Consider the following 19,025-nt stretch of genomic DNA (forward strand, 5'->3'; position numbering starts at 1 on the left):
AAAAGGAAAGTTAACTTAGGGGACTAGAAGAGCCGCAAAGTTGTTTCGAGCTGCAAACCAATCTCTATACAGGTAAACAGTAGGGTAAGACTGTCGGCAGTCTCCATTCAGCAGGGGCGTTGAGCAGGCGGAAGCGTAAAGGAATCTTTTACAGCAAAGAGAAGAATCTGAAGGCTGAATGACAACGCAAGCCTTTGTAGTGTGGTAGCAGCCATTAAATCTTGTCTCTGTTTGGCTCATCATAATTATTTCGGTAGAAGGGGTGAATTCCAGCAGAGTTTCTGGTTGTCCATGAATGAAAAGCTGTCACGTATTGGGTGAGACTTTCTGCCTTCTTCCCCACACCACGCTTTACTGGTTAACCGTGCAAGAGCAGGAAGTTGCTACCCTGCTTCAATAAACTATCATTGGTCAGAACTCTTGACGTATGCTCCAGTTGGCTGATGAGATTCCGACACTGGAAGAACCAGCTAAGTTTTGTAAAGGGAAGTCGAAACAGACTCGCTTCGGTGATGCCACAGACGACACTTGTTCCAGGTCTTGAGGCAAAACGCTGGGTCTGAGGACTGCAGAGAGAGGTTGTCTCTGACTTAGAGCAAAATACACAGGCTGAACTTACAACTTTCAGCCATTTAGTGCGGGCGTCTTCTGTCCTCTCACAGATTAATAGTGTTAAGCATACGCTCTCTTCGTAGCCACTGACTGGAGGTGGGTGTGAAGTGTGCTAATTTGCATCGGGATTTCATATCGCAGTTCCAATTTTCACAGCCAGTTAGTTGCCCCCATCATGCACTTGGGCAAGAGTATTGGTGTTAGTGGTTGCTCGTCTGGGACTTTTCTTTGAATCACTAACCATTTCTTTAGCCATTGGCCGTATTTGCAACATAAGTTCATGTTGTCCTTTTATGTATCCAGCCACCGATGGCAAGGGTATATTTCGTTTTTGCAATCCATTGTCGACCTCTTAAATGTTCACATTCTCGATTAACTGGTTAAATCATTTTTAAGTGTTTTGGTAATAGACCACATTGTTATAATGACCGTTTGTTTTCTTTCTTAGTTTGATGGACACTTCCACAAATATGTACATGTGAAATGTGGCCGCCCACTGGTAATTTTCACTTTATAAGTTGTGCAACTTCCTTTGTTTTAAATTTGTGTGATTTTATGGAGAGCTTCCCATCTCTGTAGGCCACTGGGGATTGGATCTGTAGCAACTTATGGGTATACTAAAAAGCTCAACTGCCGCCAAAACAGTAGCCTGTTTAAATTATTTAACTATATGCAAATATAAGATTATACTTTATCACCAACTCTCATTTTTCTATCCTTTTCATGTATCTATCGATTCTTTTGTATGCAATAGTTGGACACAGCATAAGTTTCCAATTGGTAGGTCATATCTATTTATTACACTGCATATGACCTTTCCGGTTGCACAGTGGTCTTCCTCACTTCCTGTAGATTTGGAAGGGTTGGCTGAGGGCTCACAGAAGCTGTAGTGGGCAAGAGTAGAGGGGGTTGGAAGGGGGGGGGGGGGGGGTTCTGGGGTTAGAGATGGTGGAAGGGTGGCTAGGAGGGACACTTGTGTGTGTGTGTCCTTTCTATTATTTATTACTTTCTTTTTAATGAATTTATTTTCGTACGTTATAAATAATTTTAATTATTAAATTAACATTTTTATTTACAATATAAGTTATGAATTAGCGTCAATATTATCTTATGCTATTTTTTTCATTTAACATATTTTTAATTTCATGTGTTGTCTTCTGTAAGAAATACTCTTCGTGGAGACTGAGCATTCGGTTTGTCATGTTATTGTGGCATGCTACTGCTCATTGTCCTTACATGCTCTTTGTATCTGATTTTAAAATTTCCTGCTGTTATCTCAATATATTTAAAGTTGCAGCAATTACAGTCTACTGCACATATTACTGTACTATTGTATTGATCTCTCTCTTCTGTCACAGTTATTAATTATTTTGTTTTATGCTATTTGTCTTGAAGAATATATTAATTTTATATTTTTTAAGATGTTGCTAATTTATTGTGTGCGTTGGTTGTGGTCCACCATCCTGTTGGCTACTTGTTGTTTTACTGTCCAACAAACCGCTTACCACAGAAGCTCATGACAGTAACAAACAAACAGCCGACCGGCATCGCCGTTTCCAAGACGACCTTTCCCAGGCGTCGAACTATAATTATTTTCCCGTTATCAGAGTCGCTTAAGTTAGTAGATTTCCACATTTGTGGCCCCTATCGTGCATAGACTGTTTCAGCGTTCATGTCTGCTCCGCTTGCGTACGTTCCTATCGCATTATATGCCCGCAGTGCTACCAGCCAGCGTTCAGTCTTTTGCGTGGCAGTGGTCACAATGTTTAGGTTTATCAGCAATTTACCATAATGAATTTGAATATTTCGTTCCCACGTATTCACAGGATTAGTACTGGATTTTAGACACTTCTCTTCTTCTCTGCCTTTTAATTCTTCTGAAGCATGGAGAGACATCGTGTAAGCATGTATCGAGTAGCACTGATATCGATTATGATAACGTCGCTATGGTTGCTTCTTTTGTTTTTTCGCGCCAGAACCAGCGAGAGAGTCACGTGGTGGTGTTTAACCGTTTGCGTGGTGTGAAGATGTTAAGGAATCAGGCTAAGAGAACAAGTAAATTTTGCGACTATGAAGGTGTTTGACGCTGTGTAATCATTCGTGTACCTCACGAGACGTAATCTGTGGTTCGCGAAGTCATAAACCACGAGAACAATCGCGAGAACATGATTAGATGCCCGCGAGCATCTCATCCGCGCCGGTAAATGAAACTTGGATTGCCTATATTACCACGAACGCCGCATCTGGATTGCAGTGTGGGTTGATGTACTGTGGTGTAGTGTTATTGTATGTATCAGTGTATCAACATATTTGTTATTTTGTGAAGCACAGTGCAGCCCTGTGTAGTGCAAGTGTTAAAAAATACATGAATGGATTGTGCCAGACTAAAACTTGAATTTTGGTAATTGGCACTTCTTTGTTCTGCTTGTTAGTTACCGTTTATTACAGCAATACTCAAGCTGCTGTTCCTAGATTGCAAGGAAAGAAGAGAATGACGACTGGAGGTGAGTGGGTACAATTAGCAAACTCAGACGGAACTATAACCCCCCCCCCCCCCCCATTCGCTTACAATCGTTATCTCTTAAGACTTCTGTATAAAAATCTCGGTGTACCTATTTGAGCGCCCAATTCTGGTTCTCCAAGTGGAGGCCAGAAAATTTTCACTGTGACCAGCGCTACTCGCATGCATCGATGCTCATTTTCGGTCGTTCTCTTCTGCTGCTTCCAGTGACTTCTTTTTTTTATTTTTTTTATACATTTTTTTTTTTTTTCAGAGGCACGAACGAATGGCACGTGAGAGTAAGCGAATTGTCTGTAAGAGCTCGTCCACTTTTCTCCAGTATAACGGGGCTTTGTAGCAGAGAGAATTCGTTCGCACTCCCGACACTTTCTATACGGTGTGCCGTTCTCTGGTCCCCAGACGAGCCGCAGCTGCCGTTCTCGTACGTGGAGGTGTCTTCGCTGCCCACGGCGCACGTGCACTGGTCGCCACCGGCAGCGGAGGGCCTCTCCTACAGCGTCGTGACGCTGGTGGACGCGCGGCAGGTGGAGGCGCGCGCGGTGCCGGCGTCGCAGGCGTCGCTGGCGCTGCCTCTGGGGGAGGCGTCCGGGGGCGGCGGCGCTGTCAGGTTCAGCGTGCGCGCCCTGCGGGCCGGCGGCGGCGAGCCCTCCCTGCTGCCCAACTGCAGCCTCTGCGACGGCGGCGAGCGCGCCGCGCTGCTGCCCTCCAATTGCAGTCTCTGCGACAGCTTCCGCACGCCGCCGCTCACGTTGGGTGAGTGCAACGCAACTGTCTCACACTGTACACTCGGGTTAAATTAGATAAGTACTTGTTCCACACATCATGAATGCGACAATTCGTAATGCTGTGGAACGTGTCAGGTTAATAAAACGTGTCTATACAAGATATTACATTACACAAAATATTACATGACGGAGTCCCGGGTTCGATTCCCGGAGGGGTCAGGGATTTTCTCTACCTCGTGATGACTGGGTGTTGTGTGTCTTTCATCATCATTGACTCGCAAATCGCCGAAATGGCAATGCTGCGGCCGAACTTACCCACATGGGGCCTCCCGGCCAACAATGCCACACGATCATTTTATATATATATGGTGGAGGATTGGGAAATACCCACTATATATATATATATATATATATATATATATATATATATATATATATATATATAGTGCGGGTGGGGAAATTACCCACTTACTATATCCAAAAATTCATCTAATGAGTAGAAGGAGTTGTCATTCAGAAACCCTTTTAATTGCTATATGGCCACCTGTCAGACTTTTGATGCTATTAGGTAAGTGATCAAAGACTTTTGTGGCAGCATAATTTACCCCCTTTCCAGCCAAAGTTAGATTTAACCTTGAGTAGTGAAGATCATCCTTTCTCCTAATGTTGTAGCCGTGTACACTGCTAATACTTTTTAATTCGTTCGGATTGTTAATAACAAATTTCAAATCACGGAATAATGGAGATAGAGAGGTACAAATAGACACACATGCGTGGAATGACATGGGGTTTTATTAGAACCAAAAAAATACAAAACTTCCAAAAAGTCGACAGATGGCGCTTCATCTGATCAGAATAGCAATAATTAGCATAACAAAGTAAGACAAAGCAAAGATGATGTTCTTTACAGGAAATGCTCAATATGTCCACCATCATTCCTCAACAATAGCTGTAGTCGAGGAATAATGTTGCCAACAGCACTGTAAAGCGTGTCCGGAGTTATGGTGAGGCACTGGCGTCGGATGTTGTGTTTCAGCATCCCTAGAGGTGTCGGTAGATCACGATACACTTGCGACTTCAGGTAACCCCAAAGCCAATAATCGCACGGACTGAGGTCTGGGGACCCGGGAGACCAACCATGAAAGTGGCGGCTGAGCACATGATCATCACCAAACGACGCGCACAAGAGATCATTCACGCGTCTAGCAATACTTTGTTTCTTTTTTTTATTCTAATAAAACCCCATGTCGTTCCAAGCATCTGTGTCAATTTTTACCTCTCTATCTACATTATTCAGTGGTTTATTAAGTTTTCAAATTTATACTGAGTTTTTGATCACCCCATATATATTGGGAGGCTACAGTGAAGATCCCTAGATCTTTAAATAAGTGTCTGCAGGATGATATTGGATGAGCTCCAGCAATTATTCTGATTACACGCTTTTGTGCAATGAACACTCTTTTACTCAATGATTGAGTTACCCCAGAATCTGATGCCATACGAAGCAGAGAATGAAAATACGCGTGGTAAGCTAATTTACTGAGATGTATATCGCCAAAATTTGCGACGACCCTAATAGCATAAGTAGCTGAACTCAAACATTTCAGCACATCTTCAGTGTCTTTTTTCCAGTTCACACAGCTGGAACAGTGCTCTAGAGGAATAAACGTGTGGTTCGGATTTTACGCTTTCTTGGACACAATCGGAGTAGTTAAGTTTGAACACTACACAGAACTGTGTCGACTCTAAACAGCAGCGAAGTTTGCGTATGACATAACTCGAGATAGAGTGATTCTGCTACTACGTTTCATGCTGTATCCAAGAAGTTGAAGCAGGAGCGTGGCGTATTCTTACAGGAGATGCTATTAGTCAAAACACATACGAAAATGCAAAGTGGTTTTGGTCGTACGTGAAGTATAGCAGCGAAGACACAATGAGCATCTTCATTATGTAAAATCAATGACAATATTACTGACTACAGTACGACTAAAGAAAGGTTACAAAAACAAGATTTCGTATAATTCTTATCCAATGAAGATGCAGTAGATATTCCAGATATCGAATCAAGAACAGGTGTCAATTGGATTATTTTGAAAGCACACTCTAAGAAAAAAAACTACGTACCACGAAGAAATTATCCGAATGGACTTAAGTCGCTAGATATGACGCACATGAAAAGACAAGAAGATGATTGCAATTTCAGAAAAAAATTCTATGATTTATTCACAAACTGAGCAACTCAATAACGCGTTGCTCCACTTCTGGCCCTTATACAAGCAGTTATACTATACGGCTTACCACTGATTGACAGAGTTGTTGGATGTCCCACTGAGGGATATCGTGCCAAATTCTGTCCAATTGGCGCATCACATCGTCAAAATTCCGAGCTGGTTCCATGGCCCTCCCCATAATGCTCGAAACGTTTTCGGTTGGGGACTTTCCGTCAGTTACTATGAACTTTCACCTTTCTGACAGGGTATCACGAATCCAACCACTCAACTGAGATAATACTCCGTTAGTCCTGCAATTTGATTAAAACTGCCAAAAGCCTTATGGAAATATAAAAATATGAAATCTGCTTCACATCCCCTGTTGATAGCACACACTACTTCGCGAGAATAAAGAGGTAGCTGAGTTCCACAAAAACGATATTTTCTTACTCCGTGGTGGCTGATTGTCTATAAATCGTTTTCTACGAGATAAGTCTTAATGTTCGAGCACAGTCAATGTTCCAAAACCCTGCTGCAAATCGACGTTCGCGATATGGGCCTGTAACTCAGCGGATGACTCATATTTTCTTTCTTGGGTATTGGTGTGACTTGTGTAATTTCCAGTCTTTAGGTATGGATCGTTCGGCGAACGAGCGGTTGTGTGTGCCAAGTATGGAGCTAGAGTATCAGCATACCCTGAAAGGGACCTAGTGGTATACAATTTGGACTGGAAAACGCCTTTATTAAGTGAGTTAAACTGCTTCGCTACACCGAGGATTTCCACTTTTAAGTTTCTCCCGTTGGCGGCTGTTCTCGACTCAAATTATGGAATATTTCCTTCTTCGTTCTAGGTTAAGGAATTTCGGAAATCAATGTTTACTAACTCTACTTTAGTGGCACTGTCATCAGTAACATCTCTATGGTTATCATGCAGTGAAGGTATTTATTGTGTTTTGCCACAGGTGTACTTTAGACACCACCAGAATCTCTTAAAGTGAAACCTTATATTCTCTTGGACAGATCTAAGATTTTTGTGACATTTGAGTCAGGAAGACGTGTAGTGACGAGAGGGAAATCACGCATATAAATGAAGCAGAGCAGTTGGGAAGCCGATCTTATAGAAAAGGATTAGTACCTACTGGTGAAAATGAACAGTGAAGTACAAACTAAACACAGAGAACTGGTTGCAGTCGACAGCGAGCGATATTGTACTATAGCCGAGGTGGCGTAAGATCTCTGACACCTCGCAGCGCTATTGGTAGCTTTCATCTGAGAAGTACACACATCAAAACAAGTTTTGCATCAGCCCGGTTCCCAGAACTTCCGAAGTTAGATGTTCGCTGTGGGCATTGATCACAGACACAGTCCCTCTCACTGTTCAGAGATTTCAATAAACCCATCCAAAGATGTAAACAACCATGCATGAGCATCGCCTATTAGACGGAGGGGGTCCGACAGCCGATCAGTTCCAGTCATTCCACCAGGAACGAGGTACACGGCTCGTGTTGTCTGTAGTTCAACCATGCCTAGACGGTCAATACCGCATTGTTACTTTGTGCCACGAAGCGCTCTCAACAAGGGAAGTGTCCAGGTCTCTCGGAGTGAACCAAAGTGATGTTGTTCGGATGTTGAGGAGATACAGACAGACAGGAACTATCGATGACATGACTCGCTCAGGCCACCCGAGCGCCGTTGTGGCCGAGCGGTTCTAAGCCTTCAGTCTGGAACCGCGCAACTGCTACGGTCCCAGGTTCGTATCCTGCCTCGGGCATGGATGTGTTTGATGTCCTTAGGTTATTTAGGTTTAAGTAGTTCTAAGTTCTAGGGGACTGATGACCTTAGATGTTAAGTCCCATAGTGGTCAGAGCCATTTGAACCATTTCACCCGACTGCCACAACCAGGAGTTCACGCCATTTTGTGCTGCCAAGGTCAGCAATATGATTCAGACCTTCAGGCTGTTATATAGGGTGCGATCGGGCATGAGATTTACTGTCCGTCCGATTGTGTTCTAAGGCGGTACCAAAGTTGGGAAGGCGTCTTTTCGCGAGCGTCTCGTCGTATACGACATGTTGAAATTGTTACCTTGAAGTACGTGACAAGCGTTGAAGTAACGGTGAGGCAGGAGTAGAAATAAATAAATCACTGATGAATTCGGTTTGCGCACCGAGGTGTCTGAGTAGAGTGACGAACTTGGCATTATCGTCGATGATGCCGTGGCGACCACGATGCATTCACACAGGAAAAACCACACGGCAGGTTGACCAAAACGGAACAGTGGTGGTTTAGAATTTGGGCGATAGTCGGGTAGTCCCATTGGTGAGGGCGTGGAACAGAGCATAGTGAGAGCGCGGCCTGTGAATCGCCACAAGAGCTGTAGACCTGGCAGCAACATCGTTAGCTCAATGTCCGTACTGTTGTATGAGGTGCTGAGGTGCGGCTGGCGGAAATGCGGGCACTCGCGACGCAGTCGCGACGTCGTCCGCGGACAGTTGATGTAACGACATGGACTATCAGACCAATTGTGTGATTGGATTGAAGAGTTCCTACATAACAGAACGCAGCATGTCATTTTCAATGGAAAGAAGTCTTCCAAAGTAAGAGTGATTTCAAGGGAGTGTCGTAGGACCGTTGCTATTCACAATATATACAAATGACCTTGTGGATAACATCGGAAGTTCACTGAGGGTTTTTGCGGATGATGTGGTACTATATCGAGAGGTTGTAACAATGGAAAATTGTACTGAATGCAGAAGGATCTGCAACGAATTGAGGCATGGTGCTGGGAATGACAATTGAATCTAATGTAGACAAGTGTAATGTGCTGCGAATACATAGGAAGAAGGATCCTTTATCATTTAGCTACAATATAGCAGTCAGCAACTAGAAGAAGTTAATTCCATAAATTATCTGGGTGTAGGCATTAGGAGTGATTTAAAATGGAATGGTCATATAAAGTTGATCGTCTGTAAAGCAGATGCCAGACTGAGATTCATTGGAAGAATCCTAAGGAAATGCAATCCGAAAACGAAGGAAGTAGGTTATAGTACACTTGTTCGCCCACTGCTTGAATATTGCTCACCAGTGTGGAATCCGTACCGGATAAGGTTGATATAAGAGATAGAGAAGATCCAACGGAGAGCAGCGCGCTTCGTTACAGGATCATTTAGTAATCGCGAAAGCGTTACGGAGATGATGGATAAACTCCAGTGGAAGACTCGGCAGGAGAGACGCTCAGTAGCTCGGTACGGGCTTTTGTTGGAGTTTCGAGAACATACCTTCACCGAGGAGTCAAGCAGTATATTGCTCCCTCCTACGTATATCTCGCGAAGAGACCATAAGGATAAAATCAGAGAGATTAGAGCCCACACAGAGGCATACCGACGATCTTCATTTCCACAAACAATACGAGACTGGAATAGAAGGGAGAACAGATAGAGGTACTCAAAGTGGTCTCCGCCACACACCGTCGTGTCACTTGCGGAGTATGGATGTAGATGTAGATGTAGACCTGCTGTAGTACGGATGGCAAGAACACGAGCACATGTGGCGCGGTCGATGCGTTAGCGACGTCGTTGAAAAATAGTTTGTGAGACTGCGCGCCGTGGTGTGTGTCAGGTGGTAGAAGTGCGGATGCACGCGACGCCGAAGACGCGGGGTGAGCACTCGAGACAATACAGTCAATACGTCGCACATTGTTTTGTACGTAAGGCGTCGACAAGATCACAGATGCGGCGTGGGTGCCGTGCACGTTAGGCGGGATGTTGACGTCGGGTCTTTATTCCTGAAGGTGGGCTCGATTGCTCACAGTAGACGCCTGTAAAGTAGTACGAACAGAACCAGAGCCGAGCACAATAGAAAGATTGTTTGTCGGAAGCCTTCGTTTGCAGGTAGAAACGACAGTGTTCACCGTGTGCGAAACACTCTGTAAGATAACGAGTCCACTCATTTGCACAGTTCGCCTATTCGTGGACACCGGTGCAGGGGAAGGGGAGAAAGTTTGATGAACCATGGGCGTACTGAAAAGACGAGACGGAGTGTCGGCGGGGCTCCATTTTTCATTGTCCACGTCGGCATTTTTCCCAGTCAGGTCACTGGTCTGATGTGTCGTTGTTTCAGATTTAATTACTGCATGTTGCGGAGCATTCGAAGATTCAGTATCGCAAAGAGACACAAAACACGACGATGCAGTGGTGCCATCGATGGTTTGGACGAAGTGCCTGTAATGGCTGCACTGTCGTAGCACTGTTACGGACGCGGTAGCAGAACGTGAAAATACGGCGCGACGCGGTTGTCGAGGGTCACCAAATATGGTTCCACGGTACGGGTGACGTATACGGAACATAAATTACACTGGATGCTAAGTACACGAGATGCTTTGTTGCTCATTTAAGCACAGTTACAAAGAACATCCGACATGAAAATAAATCTATTTCTGACTGCCAAAACCAAAGACTTCACGTCGCCCGATGCTGCCGGGGTCGGCGATATGATTCTGGCCTCCGGGAAGCGATGTAATTCGTTGAGTCCTCACAGACAGTTCTTCTTCATTTTCTGCTCCTACATCTTCAAAAAAAAAAAAATTTCGTGCATAAATTTGTATATCACTGTAAAATTGTAATTTCCCTTTGTTGTTTAAAACAAAGTAACCCACGTAATATTCTGCGAGAGGCGCCGAGCTTTAAAATTATCGAGAGGTCGCTGTTGAAACGTGCCAATGGTGTGTGGAGAGGAGTCCAGACTGATTACTGTCGCGCATGACGGACGGTATGGCGTGTTGGTGCGGCAGTTTTTAGACTGCGTTTGCAGTGCACTTCGCCGACTGTTTTTGATGCACCTCGCGGACCGTGAAGTAAAAGATATTAAAGAGCTTTCTGTCGTGGACTACCATGTCACAAAGCAGAGTTAAGAATTACGATATTAGGACAGTGGAGTAAACCACTTCACTTAATGTGGTTTCAAAGCGTAATGACACTGTGAACTTAATGTATCTACAGATCAATAGGTTCTCAATGTAATCTATTATAATAGCAAGCAATAACGACAAGGGTACCAAATCGGTACAGAGAAGAGGAGATTTGCCAAGATCAACGTTTTAAATGTTCTGTGCAAACTGTGGAGTTACAGATATGCTTCTTGTCATGAACTAATATTTCACAAAAATAAGAATCTGAAAGCTACGACGTTGGGATCTTGGAATAATGTGTTTACCAATTGCAGAGTGTGGAGAAAACGGTTCTCAGGGGTGTACTTCGCGAAATTATAGACAGTGTGTTTATACTATTTATTCGAGGTTTTATTAGAAATCATTAAGTAGTCGTTCTACTTACGAATTGAGTGCATATGGATAATGGGGTTCCGCATAGTCACTAAATTATTTAAGTCACACACAGTTCTGTTACTAATTCCATAAACACTGTAGGATTAGACTACACATCTGTTCACTTAGCTCTGTAATATCAACAACCAAGTTATTACTCGTGAAAGAATGGTAACATGACTAAGCACAATGTAAACATAACATGTGTCGTTTGACAACTATCGTATTCAATTTTCCCTCGCCGCGAAGCTTAGACCAATAGCGAACAAGCTACTTTAATTCTGCTGGTCGGAGCTCAGAAACTAATGGCGGACGCCGCGATTTACGCGTGCGCCCTTTTCACACATTTAAGTATGCCATATGCAAACTCACTTTGAAACTAACACCGCTCACGCATTTGTAACACATCCCCTCAGAAGGCACACAATAATTTCAAAGTAAGATATAGTTCAAGTAAAAGAAAAATACTTATTGCTATTGGTGGGAGAACGAAACTGCACTGAAAGTTGATAGTTCACTTCCAGTAAAGGAAAGGATAAGAAAGAAAATACCTTTATAATGAAATAAACAATTTATAATCTGAACTGCTGAATTCTGTTAGTCTTTGGAGAGAGCGCGCAACAATGCAGATTGATGTTCGTTGTTGGAGAGGCGTGTCGGCGTATTGAGATGATGGCTGCGGCTTGTGATGTTTCAGATAAAGTTATTACTGCAGCTCCGTTTTTCGTATTTCCACGGCGAAGTATGCTGGTAAAGGGTCTCCTCGGCTGTACTGGAAAGTCAATTCCAGTGACGTTTAACAGGCCACTGGTTGAATGGACATAATTGTTGGTGACACTCCACAAGTTTAGCATGTGGACGTTTCTTACATGTTACACACAATAAATTCATGTTTCAGTACTTCATACACTGTTTTTGATGGTCTCAGTCCGCGATATAACTGCCTATCACGTTTACACATGACTGCCGAAATCGCAAATTCATGGCCAGTAAAGGCGTTCTTGCACCTGATCCGCAGATGTAATTTTGTTTATCGCTACATTTACTGCTTGAAACATTTGGCTATTCATTAAGAAGGCTTTTTCAGCACCGGTTGAGACAAAGTGCATTTAGTAATACTCATATCACACGATCTCTCCTTTCATAATGACCCCTTCATATTTCATTACGCATTGCCACGGTACTTCTCTCCATCATTGAGTTCCAGATTCACTGTCTTGGCAAGTTTTTGCACCTCAAATCAACAACGCGCATCTCGCCATATTGCTGCACACACACACACACACACACACACACACACACACACACACAAACTAATTGTCACTCCCTCACTGTATATCGCTGCTCAACTGTTACTTTCGATATCCCTCTCTGTGCTTTCATGTCTACGACGTGCGTAGTAGTTCCTCACATCTCAGTTGATATCACAAGTGCAGATAAAATAAACCAAAAAGTTTTTCTGTATTTAAGTAATAATAAGAAAAAAGATTTATGCATTATAGAAAAATCTATCAATTGCAGTTACGTTTTTAACATTATTACCAAACACAGCTATACCGCATAATCAAAGATATGAATACGTAGACTAAGAAAGCGAAAGAAATAAAAGAAAAAAGGACAAATTTGCCTATCACTAACGGTCTCAGTGTGTAACAAGGACTGTGAAATAGAAATGTACTGAATTAACTGGTCGCCATACAATAATATCTGAGAGAGTAACACAAAAACTTTAACGTACGAAGAGTGGTGAGAAACTTTTAATAAACACAATGATGTCGGTAAATAACACTGTTTTCTGAGTGAAACACGTTTGATCTACATCGCCCACTGCAGGTACTTCAATCGATGGGGAGATAGTAAATAACACACTTTCTTCCGGATGTATACCGTATTCAAGTGGCCATTCCCAAAAAAACAATTACAGCAGCAGTTCTTAACAAGGGTTTACACAAATTTGGTTCATGGACCGGCAAAGTGGGATGACATCATGCCATTTCCCATAACTAAGTGCTTCTTCATAGATAGCTCTTTTCTTGTAAATTTGTGCCCGAAAGACGGAGATACTACCTTTCTGCAGGTTACTGTTCCTACTTCTCATTGTTGTTATCCATTTAACTTGTCTTAAATCCCAGTTAGTTTAATTTAAAATTTCAGTTGTTTAAGAGGTTAAATTGAAAATAATTTCTTTTATATGAAAATAATTTTTAATGCTCTGTTTTTTCACGTGGCGTAAATTCTTGTAGCATTTACCTGTGCAGCGATAAATTCTTTTTTATTTTATATATTCTCCATCTTGTACCACATATATAAGTCCGTTTGCAGCGTTTGTGGGTGGTAGTCCTTTCCATTGCTTGTTGAAGCACGTTCCATGCCGATTTATGTGTTTTCAATGCAGTGTACTACTAAAATAAGCGCGTCGTATAGCGCCCCCCCCCCCCCCCCATGAGACCCATTGGCTACGGCGAGTGAGGAAAGAGTAGATGGATTTTCAGTGGTGGAGTCACAACTCGTTGTGCCTGACCTGGACGAGGAGCATCTTCCACTGAAGTCACACCATTTGCGAACATCCTACTCCATTCTTAGACTTGCTGCTGTGACAGACATGCATCACCGTACTGAACCTTCATTCGTCTATGAATTTCAATACGTTTCACACCTTCACTACTCAAAACCCGAATAACAGACTGTTATTCTTCCCTGGTGCAAGTAGCAAGTGGGGCGGCCATCTTTATACTGATGCTCCGACGGTATGTGTGCATCTGCACTATGCTGCCACCTACAGGCCATTCTGCACGTCGTTTGTAGCACGCTTACCAACCTACAGGATAACGGCGCGAAATTTCGATTTTTTATTACCATTTTAAGGTTTCCATTTGACTCACCCTCGTACGTAGTATCGTCCGCTGTTGTGGAGTGTACTTTGGCAACACGGTGTGCTGGGCCTCAGTGTACCAAGCATAAAAGTGATACCAGTTCTACCTTGGTGGCACCGGCTAACACAACTTCTGAAAGACTTTGAGAGTCAAAGTTCACACTACTTATTACAGATTTACTATTCCTGATAGCCGTACGTGTTAAAGCGTCCGCTTGCGGGAGTTGTGAAAGCGCTCTGGCCCCGTTTCGAATCCGTCCGGCGAATTAAACGACGAGGAGCAGTGTGCCGGTCAGCCTGGACGTGATTTTCAGGTGGTTTACCACAGCCCAGTAGGTGAATACTTGGCTGGTATCCACGTCCCACTCAGGTAAACGTTAAGCAAACATTTCTCAAACTTTCGTGTGGGATCTACTTTCGACTAAAATGTATGGATGTACACCGATTCTGTTGTGTGTGGTGAATAGGGGACTGATGACAGATATTTAGCCTCCATAAACTTATAATCAGCAGTAGCACTATAGAATCAGTTATATGCAATACTTAACTCTTGTTTGGATGAGACGTCGGGTACTGTGTTTCAGTAACATCACTTACTCATTGCCGTAATCAGGTTGGTAGACACTTCCAGGAAATGTTTGTACATAGAATGGTGAAGTGGAAAACTGGCGGACGAGCGGCGGCCGTCGAAGACTGAACTGGTTGCAGCGCTGTTATCCGACGGTGCTCGTCGTTAATGGAAGGCTGTGGGTCGGCTCTGGTAGAAGACCCGCCCATTGACTCTTCACTCGATACTGTTCATCGGGGCGTGCACCCCACGTAAACACCTGGAGGACGGAATGATGCCGAACAATGCTCTGTCTCCGTCCACGTGACAAGCGATGCAAAGAAGGGCGGAGAAGTGTCGCCCTCCGTTAGTCAGACTGAAACGACGTCGCCTCGGCACTAAACGCCTGCTACGCAGGCAACCCAAATGACACCTTCGTACCGCGTGGGAACTCTGCGCCCGAGGGGTACACTAGTCTGCAAGTCTCTTTATATTTTATGTAACCTGAAGGAGGCGGAGGGGGGGGGGGGGGAGAAAGCAAAGGACAGTGAAGGAACTATTGAGATCAGCTACATCGGGACTTTATGCAGACTAGCGACGACATGTGAAACTGTGTGCCGGACCGGGACTCTAAATCGGGATTAGATAGATCAGAGATTGGATTAGGTTCCGTTTTCGATCCAGAGACCCTAACATGAGATGATCCTCATGGGTGTGGAACAAGTCAAAGTATAATATAAAAAATAAAACATCTGAATATAGTACTCACTTCCATGATCATTTGTCACGAGATCATCAAAGTAGGTGAATACATTACTGTCAATATCTATAGAATTAATGCACTGTCAGAATGAAACATAGCTATGCAATTTTAACAAATTTGTCACACACAAAATATCTAATCTTGACTGTTATAACCAAGCGGTGTCAAAACTGAAATGTAACACATATTTCACTCCAGTTGATCTAACAGTCCCTTTTTAAGATATTCATCTATTGATTAGAAGGAGTTGCATATCACAAAGTCTTTTAAACTCTGTTTAAACTGCGCTTTACCTGAAACCCTGATGTTCTTGAATTTACACCACAAATAAGTCTTATTGCACGATTTTCACTCTAAAACTTTTTGCTCGGTTTGACGAGTTACTCCAGAATATGATCCCATATGACGTAACAGAATGACAGTGAACAAAGTATGCAACCTTTTTTATATTTATATCTCCTACACCTAACATCATTCGCACTTCAAATACAGACTTCCTTAGGCACTTCAGCAATTCTGTGGTTTGCCCTTTCCAACTGAATTTATAATCGAGATGTAATCGCTGAAATTTAACACTGCCAACCTCTTCAATCTGCTTGCCTTCATACGTTATTCATATGCTGGAAGTAAATTTCTTTAAGTGTCTGAACTTCAAATAGTGGGTCTTTTCAAACTTGAATGACAGTGAATTAGCTTTAAACCAGTTGTCAATGTCAGTGAAATTGCTTGATAGGCAGTTGCATTAACCTATGCGCCATCTGGACACATTGTAAATGGCAAATGCGCAGACTACCTCCGCACGCTCCCCGGCCGATTCATATTCCCACCCAGCGCCACCTATCCACAGTTCCTGTCCGTCTCCTCCATGCTCGCTAAATATAGATTTCCGCCGAAAGCCGAAGAAATGTGCACACGCTCTGGAGATTGCGGATTCATTGCCCATCAAGGCGAATCAATTATATGAGTGCTTGGTGTTTTTTTTTTCTGACATCGATCCTGAACTTTATATCTTGCATGTTTTCTACATTACTTAAATACTGCATGTCAGTATTTCTGTGCTCATAATCAACAGTCCTCCATGCAGACAAGTCATTAGTAGTGTCCTTTGGCTAGAGAACATTATTTTTACTACATAAAATTACTTATTTACTTAATTTCTTTTTAATTAATTGTCTTTCATGTCCTCGTTGCTATCAACGAGCTAACAAGATCTAAATTTTTCAGGCAACTCGAACCTGTGATAGATTTTTGTGTTTTATTTTAGCCATCGGTCCTCTGACTGGTTTGATGCGAGCCGTTACGAATTCTTCTCCTGTACCAACCTCTTCATCTCAGAGCAGCACTTGCAACCTACGTCCTCAACTATTTGCTGTATGTATTCCAATCTCTATCTTCCTTCACAGTTTTTGCCCTCTACAGCTCCCTGTAGTACTATGGAAATCATTCCCTGATGTCTTAAAAGATGTCCTGTCGTCCTGTCGCTTCTCCTTATCAGTGTTTTCCACATATTCCTTTCCTCTCGGATTTTGCATAGAACCTCCTCATTCCTTACTCTATCAGTCCACCTAATTTTCAACATTTGTCTGTAGCACTACATCTCAAATGCTTCGATTCTCTTCTGTTCCGGTTTTCCCACTGTCCATGTTTCACTGCCATACAATGCAGTGCTCCAAAAATACATTATCAGGAATTTCTTCCTCAAATTAAGACCTGTGTTTGATACTAGTAGACTTCTGTTGTCCACGAATGCCTTTTTTACCAGTGCAGGTCGGTTTTTGATGTCCTCCTTGCCCCGTTCGTCATTGGTTATTTTGCTGCCTAGGTACCAGAATTCCTTAACTTCAACTACTTAGTGACCATTAGGTCTGATGTTAAGTTTCTCGCTGTTCTCATTTCTGCTGCTTCTCATTACCTTCGTCTTTTCTCGATTTACTCTCAGTCCGTATTCTGTACTCAATAGGCTGTTCATCCCATTCTGTAGATCATGTAATTTTTCTTCACTTTGACTTAGGATAACAATATCACCAGCGAATCGTATCATTAATATTCTTTCACCTTGTATTTTAATTCCCATGAAATTACGGAACTAATTTTATTCGGCTGCCGTTGTTTGTGAAGGGGAATGAACTCGACACCTGTTGTGGCTTTGCCACATCCGTTGTATGTCCACGGAAAATCTCCTTGTTACGCCATTAAATATTTTAGTTAGGTTGACAAAATTGAAATACAAGGTGAGACTGTTTAAAACCGCGCAATCTTGTTTGGTTTATCCCTGCTTTAGAATAGTGTCTTATTTACACTTGCTTGCAAGCTATTTCACAGTGTGAAAATCTGGTCCATTGCTTTTCATCCACTTCTCAACACCAATAATTACACACATTTTTTTTCTCAATATAACGCAACACAGACAATATCAGCCCACATCATGATCATAACCATAACGTACGGTTTCCATTTTATGCACCGCAAATTTCCATTTCCTCGCGCAAGAAAAATGAGTCAGTTCCACTCTTTAATGAGTGAGATATTGACACGAGAAAGAGGGTAATATATCATAAATATAAATTGCAGAATTTTGATGTGAGGTTTCACAGAAAAGTTTACCGTGTGAAGGAGTGTTGTAAAATGATTTTCATGTCACAAACGCCTCGAAAAGTATACAAATCTTTGTCCGGCATACAATGATTCCTAATTTGTCAGCCATAGAGCTTATCTGGGGTCAGATGGGGAGACATATTATTTTGTAGCACACTCCTGCCAGCAACGTTTATAAACTGACACGACAAGTATTTTAGTTATGTCAAGCTGTTTATAGAGATGACATTGGGAAACTGTTTGCTTCCATGCCACAATGAATACATGAGTGTATTCGAAACCGTGGTGTTATCTCATACTGATGTTGATTATGGTGAAACTCTGCAGCCAAGTGTTCAAATGGTTCAAATGGCTCTGCGCGCTTTGCAACTTAACTTCTGAGGTCATCAGTCGCCTAGAACTTAGAACTAATTGAACCTAACTAACCTAAGGACATCACAAACATCCATGCCCCAGGCAGGATTCGAACCTGCGACCGTAGCGGTCGCTCGGCTCTAGACTGTAGCGCCTAGAACCGCACGGCCACTCCGGACGGCGCAGCGGAGTGTGCGCTGATATGAAACTTCCTGGCAGATTAAAACTGTGTGCCCGACCGAGACTCGAACTCTGGACCTTTGCCTTTCACGGGCAAGTGCTCTAATATATGAGCTACCGAAGCACGACTCACGCCCGGTACTCACAGCTTTACTTCTGCCAGTATCTCGTCTCCTACCTTCCAAACTTTACAGAAGTTCTCCTGCGATCCTTGCAGAACTAGCACTCCTGAAAGAAAGGATACTGTGGAGACATGGCTTAGCCACAGCCTGGGGGATGTTTCCAGAATGAAATTTTCACTCTGCAGCGGAGTGTGCGCTGAGAGCTT

At 43.0% G+C, this 19,025-nt stretch overlaps 1 protein-coding gene across 1 annotated transcript in view; it reads left to right on the forward strand.

Annotated features, from left to right (window-relative positions):
• The window catches only part of LOC126335969 (uncharacterized), a 301,475-nt gene that overhangs the window by 206,301 nt on the left and 76,149 nt on the right, over positions 1–19,025 (forward strand). The window contains exon 6 of the mRNA XM_049999446.1: positions 3,533–3,886. Coding sequence (XP_049855403.1) covers positions 3,533–3,886 — 354 coding nt within the window. The remainder of the gene's footprint in view (positions 1–3,532; positions 3,887–19,025) is intronic.

Source organism: Schistocerca gregaria, chromosome 2 (genome assembly GCF_023897955.1).
Source record: "Schistocerca gregaria isolate iqSchGreg1 chromosome 2, iqSchGreg1.2, whole genome shotgun sequence".
Lineage (NCBI taxonomy): Eukaryota > Metazoa > Arthropoda > Insecta > Orthoptera > Acrididae > Schistocerca > Schistocerca gregaria.